General features: G+C 38.8%; 1 protein-coding gene across 6 annotated transcripts in view; it reads right to left on the bottom strand.

The window, feature by feature from the left end:
• Window positions 1-1391: 1391 nt before the first annotated feature.
• The window catches only part of nhsl1a (NHS-like 1a), a 45814-nt gene continuing 33694 nt past the window's right edge, over window positions 1392-13511 (bottom strand). For 5 of the 6 annotated variants that reach the window (XM_042742476.1, XM_042742478.1, XM_042742481.1 and 2 more), the window contains exons 3-8: window positions 12061-12188; window positions 10693-10879; window positions 9736-9867; window positions 5791-8970; window positions 4969-5092; window positions 1392-3100 (exon numbers count right to left, since the gene is read on the bottom strand). In XM_042742476.1, the coding sequence (XP_042598410.1) occupies window positions 2500-3100; window positions 4969-5092; window positions 5791-8970; window positions 9736-9867; window positions 10693-10879; window positions 12061-12188 (4352 nt within the window). In that variant the 3' untranslated portion in view covers window positions 1392-2499. Of the gene's footprint in view, window positions 3101-3924; window positions 3959-4968; window positions 5093-5790; window positions 8971-9735; window positions 9868-10692; window positions 10880-12060; window positions 12189-13511 lie in introns of all 6 variants that reach the window. The other variant, XM_042742482.1, reaches the window with a different exon arrangement.

Here is a 13511-nt window from a genome sequence, read left to right as displayed (position 1 = left end):
ATTTTCTTTGTATTAGCTTTGTGTTTAGCTGGTGTATTAGCTAAAATCACAAGAAATTCTTGAAACATAGTAATGTGTATACCATGAAAATGCATTTGTCACGTTTAACAGTTCAACACAGTCCTTAAATAAATAAATAGAAAGTTGTCGTATTTCATCCAGAATTAGATACTCTGTAGCCTACATTGCTTTCATAAACGACTCTTTACTGACACCACGTGGTACCGAAGTCTAAAACAATTCTCAATACAATTCGAAAGATATAACAAATAAATAGAAAAGATACATTTTGGTCTAAATCTCATTTTCAGTAACACGATAAGGTTCTATTTGATCTATATTGCATATCTATATTACACAGGCTTTATTAGACGAAGACTTCCGTCCCTACGTCACATTTATTGATGATTTCCCAATGAGACTCCGATCATCAGCGACCGTTACTTACTGACAGTAACTGACACACAATTCCCGCCAATTGCGCTGCACGAGACCGCGGTGAGCTGCGCCTCTGCATCATCAGCGCGCTCCAGCTGAAGGGAGCTGCACGCGGACTGTTTGGCTCTTCCGGTGGATATTAACGGATGGAAGATGAGTGGCCCTTCTGCTGGCGTATAAATATATATATATTTATAAGTTTCACAGAAATTTTTTGGTTTGGGCTAGTGGGTTACTTTTATCTCAAAGACTGAGCCTTCTCAAGTGCCCAAAAGGCATTATTACCTATTACATTAAGAAATCTTACTGGAAATAACTAATCTTAGAAAAAAGTAACATTTGATAATCACACTATTGAATTTAGTAGTTTTAAAGCTACCTCAAATACTCAGTTTGTCAAGTTAAAGTTAGTACTGTACAATAACTTACCTGTTAGTATAGGGTCTTGTCAGGCTAAATGAAAACTCAGGTGTGCAAATATGTACAGTATGTATATCAATACAATTGTGTTTTGTCAATGATAAATCTCCCTTGCTACTAATAAGAACGTCTGTTAAAATGTATCAAACACCCCTGATTCAGTTGCTCCACATCCATCAACATCAGTGATCACTCATGTCTAAGGGTGTGTCATCTAAAGGCAGATTTAATTGCGTAAGAGATCACATGTCTGCAGTTTATTTGCATCACTGGCCAACAGCCCACATGTACTGACGTTTTGAGATCATTGCAGCAATGTGTACATTTTTTTGCTGGAGCAGAATGCAGACTGTCCTATGTTTGGCCAGGCAAGAACTTGGCCTTGTCTGTGCTCTGTGAATCTCAGCAAAGATGTGATGACCTATATGACGTCAGGGGAGTGTGTGTCATCCTACTGTAGTCACTGCTGTAATATAAAGCTCTGATGAAGTAGATCAGAAATAATATGCATATATTTTGCAGAAAACAAGTGATTGTTTATGATAAATGCCACATTTTATTTCTTTCACAGAAACACTTGCATCTCACAAGGCCTTTTACCATTTCTCTACGACCATTCTGCTGGTGTTCAGTACTAGTAAATAGACTAAACAGTACCTCCCTTTGGAAATATAAAAATGTACAAATTGACATTTCGGGCAAATGTGAGACAGACAAAGGCAAGGAATTTCTCAACTTTTGAAGAATAAAGAGACCTAAACAGACACTTAGTTTCTATAAATGAAACAATGGTTTGTAAAGGCTGGATTATTTACACTGTTAAAGTATAGCATACTATTATTATTGTCTAAATGTAAACAGATACAATTCTATTTAGTTAGTTTGAATTGGCTTGCACTAACTGAATAACTTTCTGTTTTGAGTCCCATCTCTCTCATTGCTCTAACTGAAGATCGTTGGACACAACTGAAAATAAATGAAGAATGTAAAGGTGCGTAAAATATACATATTTTAAATCATTCTCTAAACACTTCTTAAAATTCAGTTTCATCACAACACTCATTCTTTAGCAACTTCACCATAACAGTCATGTGCCACCCTTCAAACTTATCATGCTTGATAATGCCAATACTTCATTACGCCACCTCTTGCACAAATGTGATCTGGATGTGGGATCTGTGAATTCAGACTTTAAGTACTCACTTTGGTCTGGTGCTTGCATTGTCACAGAGGCAGAAACACATCAGCATGGACCATTCGAAACAAAATCCCTCAGTAACATTCTGCTTCCATTCATTCATCCCTCAACTTACCATCAAGAAGGAAACATACATTTCCTTATTAACCTGCATACAGCATGCTAAGAACATTCGATTCAACAAACCAGTAACCCTCTGTTATTTTCAATATTTTCAATATTTTTTAGAACACTAATGTTTTATGAAAGATAAAGCTTTCACTCACGTAAAAGAGCAAAACTACAGTTTACAGTACTTCCCCCATTCCCTCGTCTCTCTTATTCCTTGGGGACTGCTATTGGCCAGCACAAGCATGGCCTTCCAGCCAGAGTTTAGACCTCTGCAGTCTTCATATTGAATGGAAGGCTATCTTTTACAAGCCGTTAGGGTTGAGTTGACTGGCCTAAGTGCTGCCTTGAGCACAGACTGTGCTGCTGGAGGATATGGGCAGGGCAAAATGACTCTCAGCACGAATGCAGCAGTCTGTAGACTCGGCCATCTCTCCTTCTTTTTCGCAGATGGCAGTCATTGGCCCACTGGGAATGCGGCTACGGCTGTTGTACCGGCTGCTGGCTGCAGAAGGTGGTGTGCGTGAACGCCCATATTTTAAGGTTGTTAGTCCAGCGGTAAGACGGGGCAAGGCTCCCTCTGTACGTGCCCACTCTTCATGTGCTCTCCTGCTGCTTGTCGGAGAGGTGCACAGTCCGTCAGATTGTGTATGCTCTGAATTAGCCCTCTGAAAACGGGGGTCTGTGCATTTGAGAATCTCAGTGGCTGACATGCGGAAGCCGGACTCTGAGCGGCTGCCCTTCTTGAGAAGCAGAGCTTTAAAACTGTCATTGCTCGTGGATGAGCGTCGCAGGTTGCGCTGAATGGAGCCGGTCTGACGTGGCAATGAAGTAAGGCTGGGGCTAGACCCTGTTGGAGTGACAGGTGGGGAAGGGAGGAAGTTACGGCAGCGTTCCTCTTCAGAGTCGCCACGGCCCAGTACCTTCCTCTTTGACCTGTGGATTAACAGACAGCAGGACAGGTTCTCAGGTAAGCCTTTGGCACAGTTACTTCATGTCTTGCTGTTGATGTTGTTGGTACCATGAGTGTAAAATTTCCATGTATAGCTTTTTTAAAAATCTATAAATAAGTGAAAGTGCGACTGTCATTAGTTTTAGGACTGCGAACAGATACCACTGTCTACTTAGATAAAAATGTTGGAAAAGATCATTTAGAAGGAATTCAATATTATAGTGAATTTTAGGTTTGAAGATTATCAGATTTGAAGGTTATCTGATAACTAGATATTACTACTTTTAGTACTTTAATTTAGTTATCTTGTAGGAGTTATGGTAAAAGTTATGGTGGAAAATAACTTTGCATTTAAATAATTCCTCATCTACCACCATGCTTCCTTAAGATTCAGAACATCATGTTCCCTTAAGGTTGTTTAATCGAAGCACTTCGATGTTAGCTCTTTCTAGGCATTAAACTTTGATTCACACAAATTAATAATGACAAAACTTCTAAGAATAACACTGCACCATGTGCTTTTTAGTTCTGTCCTACAACACTATGACAGCCATACCAGAATAATCTTCCCAGCTCTGTTTGCTTACTTTCAGGTTGGTTGAAATACATTTAATTAAAACCTAACAAAAGGTGTGACACCACAATACAAACACTGTGAAGCAGAGCTTTGGGATTAGAGAGGGCAAAAAAAGAGGATGATCAATTCTTTTAAGGGAGCTACTAGATTATGGGTGTAATCTGACCCTAGCCAAACTACAAGGAGACAACAGCAGCCAAAGACTTGATTACTTGCCAGTCCAATCCACACCTGTAATTGGATGTTCATGTTCTGTCTGCGCAGACTGCTCCAGATGACACGTTTAGACAAATGATTCAACACAAATGCATGAACACATGACACAACTCTAATAACAATAAAATTGAATGATTAAAAGATCCCAGCTTGTCATAAAAGTCGGTATCATAAACGTTGTCCAGACCATCCAAAATACCAGGGTCATAATTATTAATTTGTAATATTTCAATTCAAAGAGATACTAAAAGGCATTCTATAGAACTTTGCATCAGCCAAACAATTGAATTTAAACATTTGTTTGTGTAAATTGAAAATATCTATATTAGTTTATTATTTCTTAAAAATGTTATATTATTATTACTTTCATATTTATTCTGATGAAAAGCTGAATTAAAATGTAATAATCTAATTGTACATAGAGTTGACTATAGTTTTTAATAATGCATTGTTTTTCTGTATGAATAACCCATAAACATAGCATCTATAAACATACACACTATATGGAGTATTTTTATTTTGTGATGTTCTTTGGCATAAAAATATATATATATATATTTGATGGCTAAATTTGGCTAATACGTGGGAAAAATATATAATTAAATCCTCTTCCTGTAATTATTAGCCAGTTTTGAAATTCAGATTTTTTTTCTCAACCCTGTTTATTAGACAAAAACAGAGTTCTTTTTGATGATCTGGTCACTAATCACATGAAAATGAATTGGCACAACAAAATGAGTGAGGATTAAATATTCTGACCTTTCCCGAATAAATTATGTCAGGTGTTTTTACAGGTCAATACAAATGTAATACAATACTTCATGCAAATGTATAAAACTTTGATTCATATTGAGTAGTGCAAGAGAAACTAAATTATCCATTTTACAAGTAAATTATCCATTGTGATGGTACATATTACCATCTGTCAAAACTTTTAACCTACATTACCTTTTTAAGCACAGCATACAGCAGTTTTATGCTCATATTTATCCAAATAACATTTTACTTCTATGCATAATGCAGGCTCTACTGGCTAAATAAAAGAAAACATCACATTACCTATGAATGGCAGCAAAGAGGTCCTCTGTAGTACGGGGACGAACAGGCGTCACCATCTCCCCCACAGCCTCTCCGTTAGTGTTAATGCTAGATGCGCTTTCAGTGCTCGAGTCAAACACGGCACCTACAACCCACACACAAACACTCAGCTTACCTCTCAAAGTGAGAAGAAACAATGGAGACTGAGCCTACACTGACTGAAAACCAGAAAGGCATAAAACCCATGCTGCAACAGACATTTTCTGCTCCTTAAATTATTCACACTCCTTTGGTAGTCCTGCTGTTGTGCAATAACTGCACTTTAGTGAGCACTGCAGAGGCTTGAGAATATAATAGTCTAAACCCGCTAACCATCACACACTTGAGGGCTCTCATTCAACTTTCTTAGCTGATTCAAGGGTAACTAGTTATGTAACAGATAAAAGGAATCATAGAGTTGTAGTCATTCCTGTAGCATGTAAAACAGGACCTGTGTGGGTGGTAATGAAGAGCATCCACTCTGCTTCACTCACAAAGGGGGATACATGAGAGGGTTGGAGGGTTGTTGATAGAATTACATTAAAGCAATTTACTTTTAACTTTTCGGAAGAAAGAAAGATGATAATGATCATTGAGGCTATGGAATACAGAACGTATAACCTAGTAAACATAATATTATCTAGTAATTCATGCAACAAAAATGCAGTTTAATAGATGGATCCAACGCTGATAGTAAATTTAAATGCATGATTAAATGGCACAATCATTGTTTGACACACTAAAGTGATCCTCCATACACAGAAACTTTCTGTCTTTTAGGCAAGTAATAATAGAAGCCCTTACCATTTTCCTCATGTTCGTCCTCTTTAAAGCTGATGGATCCCGAGCTGCTGCTTGAACCATCATCTGATGTACTTTTATCATCACAGAGCCCAAAGTCCTTATCACTCAGGCCGAGGTCATGCTCATGAAGAATGAGATCAGAGAGTTGCAGGGCTTGCAGACTGCTTGATGACAACTCACTGCTGAGAGACAGTCTGCTTTTGACCACAGGGGTTGAAGAGTCTGAGTCACTCTCTTCCTCAACCTCTAGGTCCAAATTAATTGCTTGCAAATTAACTGCATTTGTCGAGGATGTGCCATCCAGTTGCCCTGACTCAAGTATTTCTTGTGCTTCATGAACCTGTTCAAGCCTGAGTCCATGAGAGACAGGTAGGTGCATAATGGGTGGTATAATAAGGGAAAGACCGGGTTTCTTAGGTGATATAGGAGGCTTCTGTTTCAGCTGAAAACTTTGAGAAGAAGCTGAGGAGTTTGTGCATTGCAGAAGCTCATGGGAAGATAAAACTAGAGATGTTTCAGAAAGGTGCACTGAAACATTCTGCCCAGTATTGCTGACATGTTCATCTGGGCCAGGAGGTAAAGAACCAGTTGATGCCTCAGGGAAATCTTGTAGAAATTTGTTAACTAAATATTCATGTTCAGATGTAGCCATACAATTTTCTGACTGACTAACACAGATGGCAGTCAATGTTTGTTTGGTCGTCTCACTTTCCAGGGACTTACCTAAGTTTGTTTCTGAATGGTTATGTGCTTGGTCATCAAAATCATCAAAACTGACTGCTGTTAAAATATCTTCTATTTGCTTGAGCTTGACAGGTCTTAGCTGCACCATCTGAAGAGCTTGGGCAGTGATTATTGGTCTCCGAGTCTTCTCTTGCTCTCCAGTGTGGTTGATGTTAAGTGCTTTTTCAATTTCCACATCCTTCTTAAATGTTAGACTCTCTGTTTTCAAAATGGCTGCTGTTTGAAGACTCATCTCAAGTAATGGTGGTAGAGGTGGAGGAGGAGGAGGGGGAGATACAATGCACAGTGAAGGTTTAGGTGGAAGAAGTGAAGGAGGTGGAGGACTATTTGTACCTTCATTGCTTGACAGAGATTCAGAAACCTTTGGTGAGGGAGGGGGGAAATCAGTAGTGTCACACTTTTCAGATGTTGTGGATGAATCTGAAAGTGAATTATGTCTCTCTTTCAAGTCAGAGGATAAGTCAGGTAGAAAAGGAAGAGGTAGGGTTGAGTCTACCATAGCTGCTGATAGAGAGCAAGAAGCGGGGCTGGGTGATTCACATGATGTAATGGTCATGTCAGGTAGAGGTGGAGGTAGCGGTATGTTTCTGATGGAATCTGAGGTGTTCGAGGACAAGGATGTAGAGGAGGAAGACACAGAAGACCGCAGGGAGGACTTTCTTTCAGGCACTTTTGGTTTCAGCCTCCCTGCAGGAGATTTTGCTCTTATGAGAGAAGTAACTGGGGTGCCTGCAGTCGGAGTGTTGGATTGACTTGAATAACCACTTGATGGTGACGTCAGGCGATGAACCTTGTCAGGTGATGAGGCCAATTTTGACTGCATCCCACTATTGTTGCAGTGGGACGATGGGAATCCGATGTTGTAGGGTGCATTGCCCATGATTACCTGATTCTCCTCAGCGCTTGCAGATCTTGTGATTTGGGAGGAGAGACCCTGGTCAGACCTTGGACCTTGGTAATCCATGTAGAAGTCCCAGGACTCTGCATAGTCTGAGCGCTGACTGCTGCTATCACTGTGTGTAGGTGTGACCGGACAAACAGCAGCTGGTGCAGACATTCCACTGCTGGCTGCACTTATGGTGCTCTGGCTTCTGGGTCGGAGTACCCAAGGGTCTTCAAACCCACTGCAGGGTGCCTGTTCAGAGCAAGTTTTTAGGTTAAGCTCTAACGATTGCTGGAGACTGGAGATCAACTGCTCACTAAGGACCGAACCATTGTGGTGAGTCTTCCTCTGAGGTTTGCGCCTTAAGGAATCAGTCCTTGCTGGAGGGAGTGGGGGCTTTTTGGCTTTCCGCAGGGAAATGCTGCGAGTCAGGGAGCGGTTGCTGTGCAGACTTGTACGATCCGCTTGACTGTGATGGTCCTTGCACTCATACAAATTGTGCCTTGCATCTCCCGGTTTATTGATGGAGCCATAACTATGCGACTTCAAACTGGAGTCCAGGCGGCACATGGGTGTGTAGTAGCCTTCATTGTCAGCAGAGAACAATGAGCTTGAGTCCATCTTGCTGGAAGAATGTTCCTCACTGTTGTATACATGGCTGACAGGTAAGGAGCAACTTGAGGTGACATTGTCCTTTGGAGAAACATCATACGTCCACTGGTCAGTGGTTAGAGTGCTGCAGCTTTGATTGCTGCTCTCCGAGAAGTTGGAATCCCTGCGGACACAGTTACGACTGCCACAGTTTCTGCCATCAAGTGTGCTGCACTGGGATTCAGTCTCTGTATGGATGCCTGTACAGAGGGAGGTTGTGGATTCGTAGCAGGAGGAGACAGCCGACATTGAGGCATCAGCAGTACTAAATAACTGGGCTGAAGAATGAGGTGATTGCATCTGGTTATCTTCTGTTCTTTTGTGTCCGTAAAGAATGGAGTTCTGTAGTGGACCACTGAGACTGAACAAGCTTGGGCTATTATTTTGATCAGAGCCTTGGTAATTTGGATTTTCAGCAAGTTTGGGGCTGTTTAATGTACTGCTTCTGGAATCGGAGGGCATATGCAGCATCGATGAGGAACCATGCTGCATGTCAAACTGGTAGGACAAGGAGCTTGTAGAGCTAGAATTTATCCTGTAGGGGGAGCTGGTGTACTTTGGTTCACAGTGTTGATGCGAGATGTGAGAACCTTGGCGTGGCAAACTGTGAAAGCTTTGATCACTGTCATTAAGCTGAGTGTAACTAATACCATTACAGTCACTCATGGTGGAAATGCTGCTTGAGGAGGAGACGCTGGTCATTTGGGTGGCAATTCCATGGCCTCTCTGTGCTCTGATTCTGCGTACTGAGGGAGGAACAATCTTCACCTCTTCTGTTTGGCAGCTGGAGTCACGGGTGTCTGAGCGTCTTAGGGTGGAGTTTACGCTTCCCACTCGACTGAGGGTGGAGTACTGATCTGCCATACACATTGAGTGAATTCTGTCATCTTGTTCTTTATTTGCTGTAAGAAAATAAGGAATGGGAATTATAGATATACAGTGTATGTTTGCACCTGATTGTCTTAATGATTTTATATATATATATATATATATATATATATATATATATATATATATATATATATATATGTATGTGTGTGTGTGTGTGTGTATGTGTGGGTATATTATTTATTTTACTGATTATTATTTGTATTATACTAAACTAAAATCATTTTTGTTATATATATATATATATATATATATATATATATATATATATATATATATATATATATATATATATAATACAAATAATAATCAGTAAAATAAATAATAATTCAGAACTTAAGTTTCCAACATGTACTTAAAGTTGCATTCAATAATTTTATCCTTATTTTGCGTTAACATGGCAGTCATCTTGGACCACACTAACACCTAGTGACATAAACACAGAATCATGCTGAAAAAGAAAACTGTTTTAAGTACCACTGCCATTGCACAAATTCTATACTTGCAGTCAGATTAATGCATTTCCAATGGTGAAAATGTCCAACAATGGGTGATGCCAGCCCCTAGGAGGTGACACTCAATGTAAAATAATTAGTAGATTACTGATATGGCTGGACAGATTTTTGGTTTGGGGACATATTTTTTGTTTAAGGAATATTCATTCCTTCATGTATAAAACTTCTAATTACTGCAAAATAAAGTGAGTGAGTGCACCTTTACATTGTTTGAGAGTGGTGCAATGTACTGTATAGGATTGCAACAATGAATATTAATCACACCTAGTTCAGTCTGGATGTTGTCAGGAACTCCTGTTATTGTCTTTCTTCTTTGCACCCTCTTGGGTCTTCGTATTATGGTATCAGTGTTTGCTGCAGAGCGACGGAAACTGGCCTGACGGTCAAAGTTCTCACCTTTGATGTAACAACAGAGAAAAACAGTGTTTATTAATGGCATGCCTCATGCTGAGACAGAGACACTACATTGCAGTTAGGGATGCAAGCAATATCATCAATATGTGTGTGTGTGTGTGTGTGTGTGTGTGTGTGTGTGTGTGTGTGTGGTGTGTGTGTGTGTGTGTGTGTGTGTGTGTGTGTGTGTGTAAATAAAATAAAGGTTTGTGTTTACATATGTGTGTATACTGTGCATATGTATAAATAAATACAAACACATCCATGTATATATTTAAGAAAAATACGTTATGTTTATATATTAAATATATTTATATATAATATAAAATATAAGAATATAAATATATAAATGTATATATACATGTTAATATTTTCAAAATATATACTGTTTGTGTGTGTATTTCTATATACATAATAAATATACACAGTATACACATATATAATGTATACAAAAACATTTATTTTGGATGCGATTAATCGCGATCAATCATTGACAGCACTAATATATATATGTATGTGTGTGTGTGTGTGTGTGTCAGTAGAGAATTTAGATTACCGTTGCTGTCATCTTATGCTCACACTTATAGTTTAATAACACTGTAATCTTTAGCAGACCTCAAATGAATATCCATTTTTACTTATTATAACATGAAAAGGATTATTGGCCCGAGTTTTAATATTGGTGTTATTTAAATTATTATTATCCCACTGTCCAAAATAATTGTCTACTGAAAAGATATGTGATTAACAATAAAATAGTTAAGGCAACTGCACTAAAAACTTAAAGATTATAACAAGTGATATTTCATGATTTAACAATGGATGTACCTGTAATGTTGATGGGAATGATATCAGTGGCTACGGACTGGGCCTGTAGTTTCATCTTCTCCTCAGGAGTGGGCAAAGGCAAACAGCCGGTCCAGCTTCTCTGGATGTCCATGTCATGTTCCAGCAGAGGGGTCTGAGGCGGCATCGAGTACACAAGCTTCTCCTCTTCATCAGGTGACTCCGAAGCCTGAACACAACACAAACAGACTGATTTAATGAGGTCAGTCTTCGGTGAATGATAGCCTAGCCAATGCCCAGTGATAGGTATTGTCTGATATTTGGTCATTTCTATTGTTAATTCAGTTAAGTGCTTTCCAAAAAGAGCAAAGTAAAAAAGACTCTTGAAGTGCATTTCCCTCCAGTAACGTCGTGTGACTGAAATATTTCTCTGAGCAATAAGCCCAGTGGAGCCCTGAATGGAGGAGAGCTACTCTCTAAATTATTCATGCTAATTTGAGATCAGTGTTACAGTCAGTGTATTCAACCATAATGTGTCTTGATATCTTTTATTTTATTTTTTATTTTTTGGCAAAGAGACAACTTTGATTCTTTTGTCCTGCTTTGCATAACCAGTTCTTATAAATTTGCAAGACTGCTTGAGGGAAATACACAATCTAATTATGTATTAATGTCTAATTAGTATAATCTACCATACTCAATGTCTCTAAGTCTTTGAGGTGAAAACACGCTCACGGCGGGTGACTTGCACTAGTAGGTTGTATATGAAGGTGCTATGATCTGAAGCCACCTTTCACAAAGCACAGTGCTACCACTGACTAGCAACTGCAGTGAGAGCGGTACCTTTCTGTTCCAAGATCTCAAATGACAGCAGAGAGAGAGGCAAGACTGTGATAGGCAGTCTAGGACTTTAAACCGTGGTGAGAGGAAAGACAAAATTGAAAATAAAAGAACAAAACAACATCAAGTGAAGTGAGACATTACCTTTATTTAGGATTATTTAGGATTACAGAATGTGGAATAAATATTTTCTAGTTCTACTCGTTGATTGTGGTGCTGGACTACACTGATAGCATGCAAACAGCCACTAGGGGGCAGTGCAAAACAAGTGACCTAAATCATGTCTTCATGTTGAGTATTTAGGAGAAAAATGGGACTTTTTCTGTTTCATTAGCTCTCATTATAAAACAATATATAAGATATTTGAGTAATTAAAAACATCAATTATTGGACTACATAACCAAACACATTTTCACTGACAGGATTTTGGTGATAAAATGGTGAAATTGATTATAAATGGCATGTCATATTGCATAGCCAAACAAAATAAAGTTGTTTTTCTAGCAGCAGCATGCATGTTAATGTAAAAGGAAGGACTGTGATTAAATCTGTGTTTAAGGTTAGGTTTACCTTCTTTTTCTTTTCTGTCTTCTCCTCATCCAGGTGCACATTTTCACAAAGGCTGGTTGCAGAGAAGCCAGGGCTTTGGGAGTAGTACTGGGAACTGCGGAATCCATCTTTCCTGAGCTTGTCACACTCTGGAGAGGTAAACAAAACCATCCAATCATTAACAATTTGTAGTGTTAATGAGTATGTAAAGACTATTAAACAGACCACAGACCTCTAGCAAGAATTTAAACATCAATTCATGCTACATTGTTGTGCACAGGCAGCTCAAACAAATATTTTATTAATCAAAGAGGCTATAAAATCAAATATTTATTTCCTTCAGACAAAAATCGCCCTTTGTGGAGAACTAAATGATGCAATAAAAGTAAAAAATATTTCTTAGAAAAAGCTGCTGCAGTGCACATGTTCTGTAAGTGGAAGGACTACTCATCGGCAGAATTTAAATAAATTAAACACATTACTGTTTTTGAGAACAAAGGAGAATTAAAAAGAGTATTTTTAGACAGCACAGAATGCATCCAGATAAGCACACTGCAAAGAAGAGATTTCACATAAAAGCTGATGACTCTTGTATCACGCTCAGCAAATTACTGAACAACTGCGGAACCACAGTGTCCTTTTGCCCTCAGTGCAGAGAGGGCAATTACAGAATGATAGACTATGAGCTTATGCTCTAGCGAAAGAACGAACGAACAAACAATAGATAGATAGATAGATAGATAGATAGATTTCTGTCACTAAGAGCTCCAGCCAAATAAAAGAGTAGTGTCTATTTTTACTGTAGAACTTTAGAAGTACTGTAGGAGTTTAACCTGAATATGTCAGAACTGACTGTTGGGTTATGGATGGCCTGCAGAGTGGGGGTCTCAACCTCCACCTAATGCCACTGACATATCCATTTATTTCAGCTGATCACCTCCTCTGGCCTTCATAATGAATGCCTGCTGAGAAACACTATTAGCTATTCTCTCTCTCCCTTTCTCGCTCTCTCTCTTCTGTCTTTATGGAGAGCTCAATGTAATCACTAATCTTCCTGCAATAGCACATGATAAGACACGGCGCCTTATCCAGCGTAGCTTGCAGTTTGCACAAAATGCACAATATCTCAGCTGGTTACTGTGTTATAATCTATAAAATGTAAGCAAAACAAATCTTCAGTCCTACTGTACATTCACTTTCTGTATTTTCACTTAAGAAGGCCTAGTGAGAGTAATGGATTACTTCAGGATATAAACTGTTTTTTATTTTTTCAAACAAATACAATTTCAGGCACCACATACTATAAATAAATATGAATTCAATTTAAAACTCTCTGTTAATCAAAAGAATGAGAGTAGAAGATAATGCATAGAGGATGGTTGTAATCTTATATGTATACTGTGCACTGACCAGGTGATTAGAAACTTTCAGACCTGCACAAACCTGAAATGTCAGCAAGCCTGCAAACAACA

The sequence above is a fragment of the Cyprinus carpio genome, chromosome B17, assembly GCF_018340385.1.
Source record: "Cyprinus carpio isolate SPL01 chromosome B17, ASM1834038v1, whole genome shotgun sequence".
Classification (NCBI taxonomy): Eukaryota; Metazoa; Chordata; class Actinopteri; order Cypriniformes; family Cyprinidae; genus Cyprinus; species Cyprinus carpio.
The sequence above is the reverse complement of the archived record's forward strand: the minus strand, read 5'-3'. Positions and strand labels throughout refer to the sequence as shown.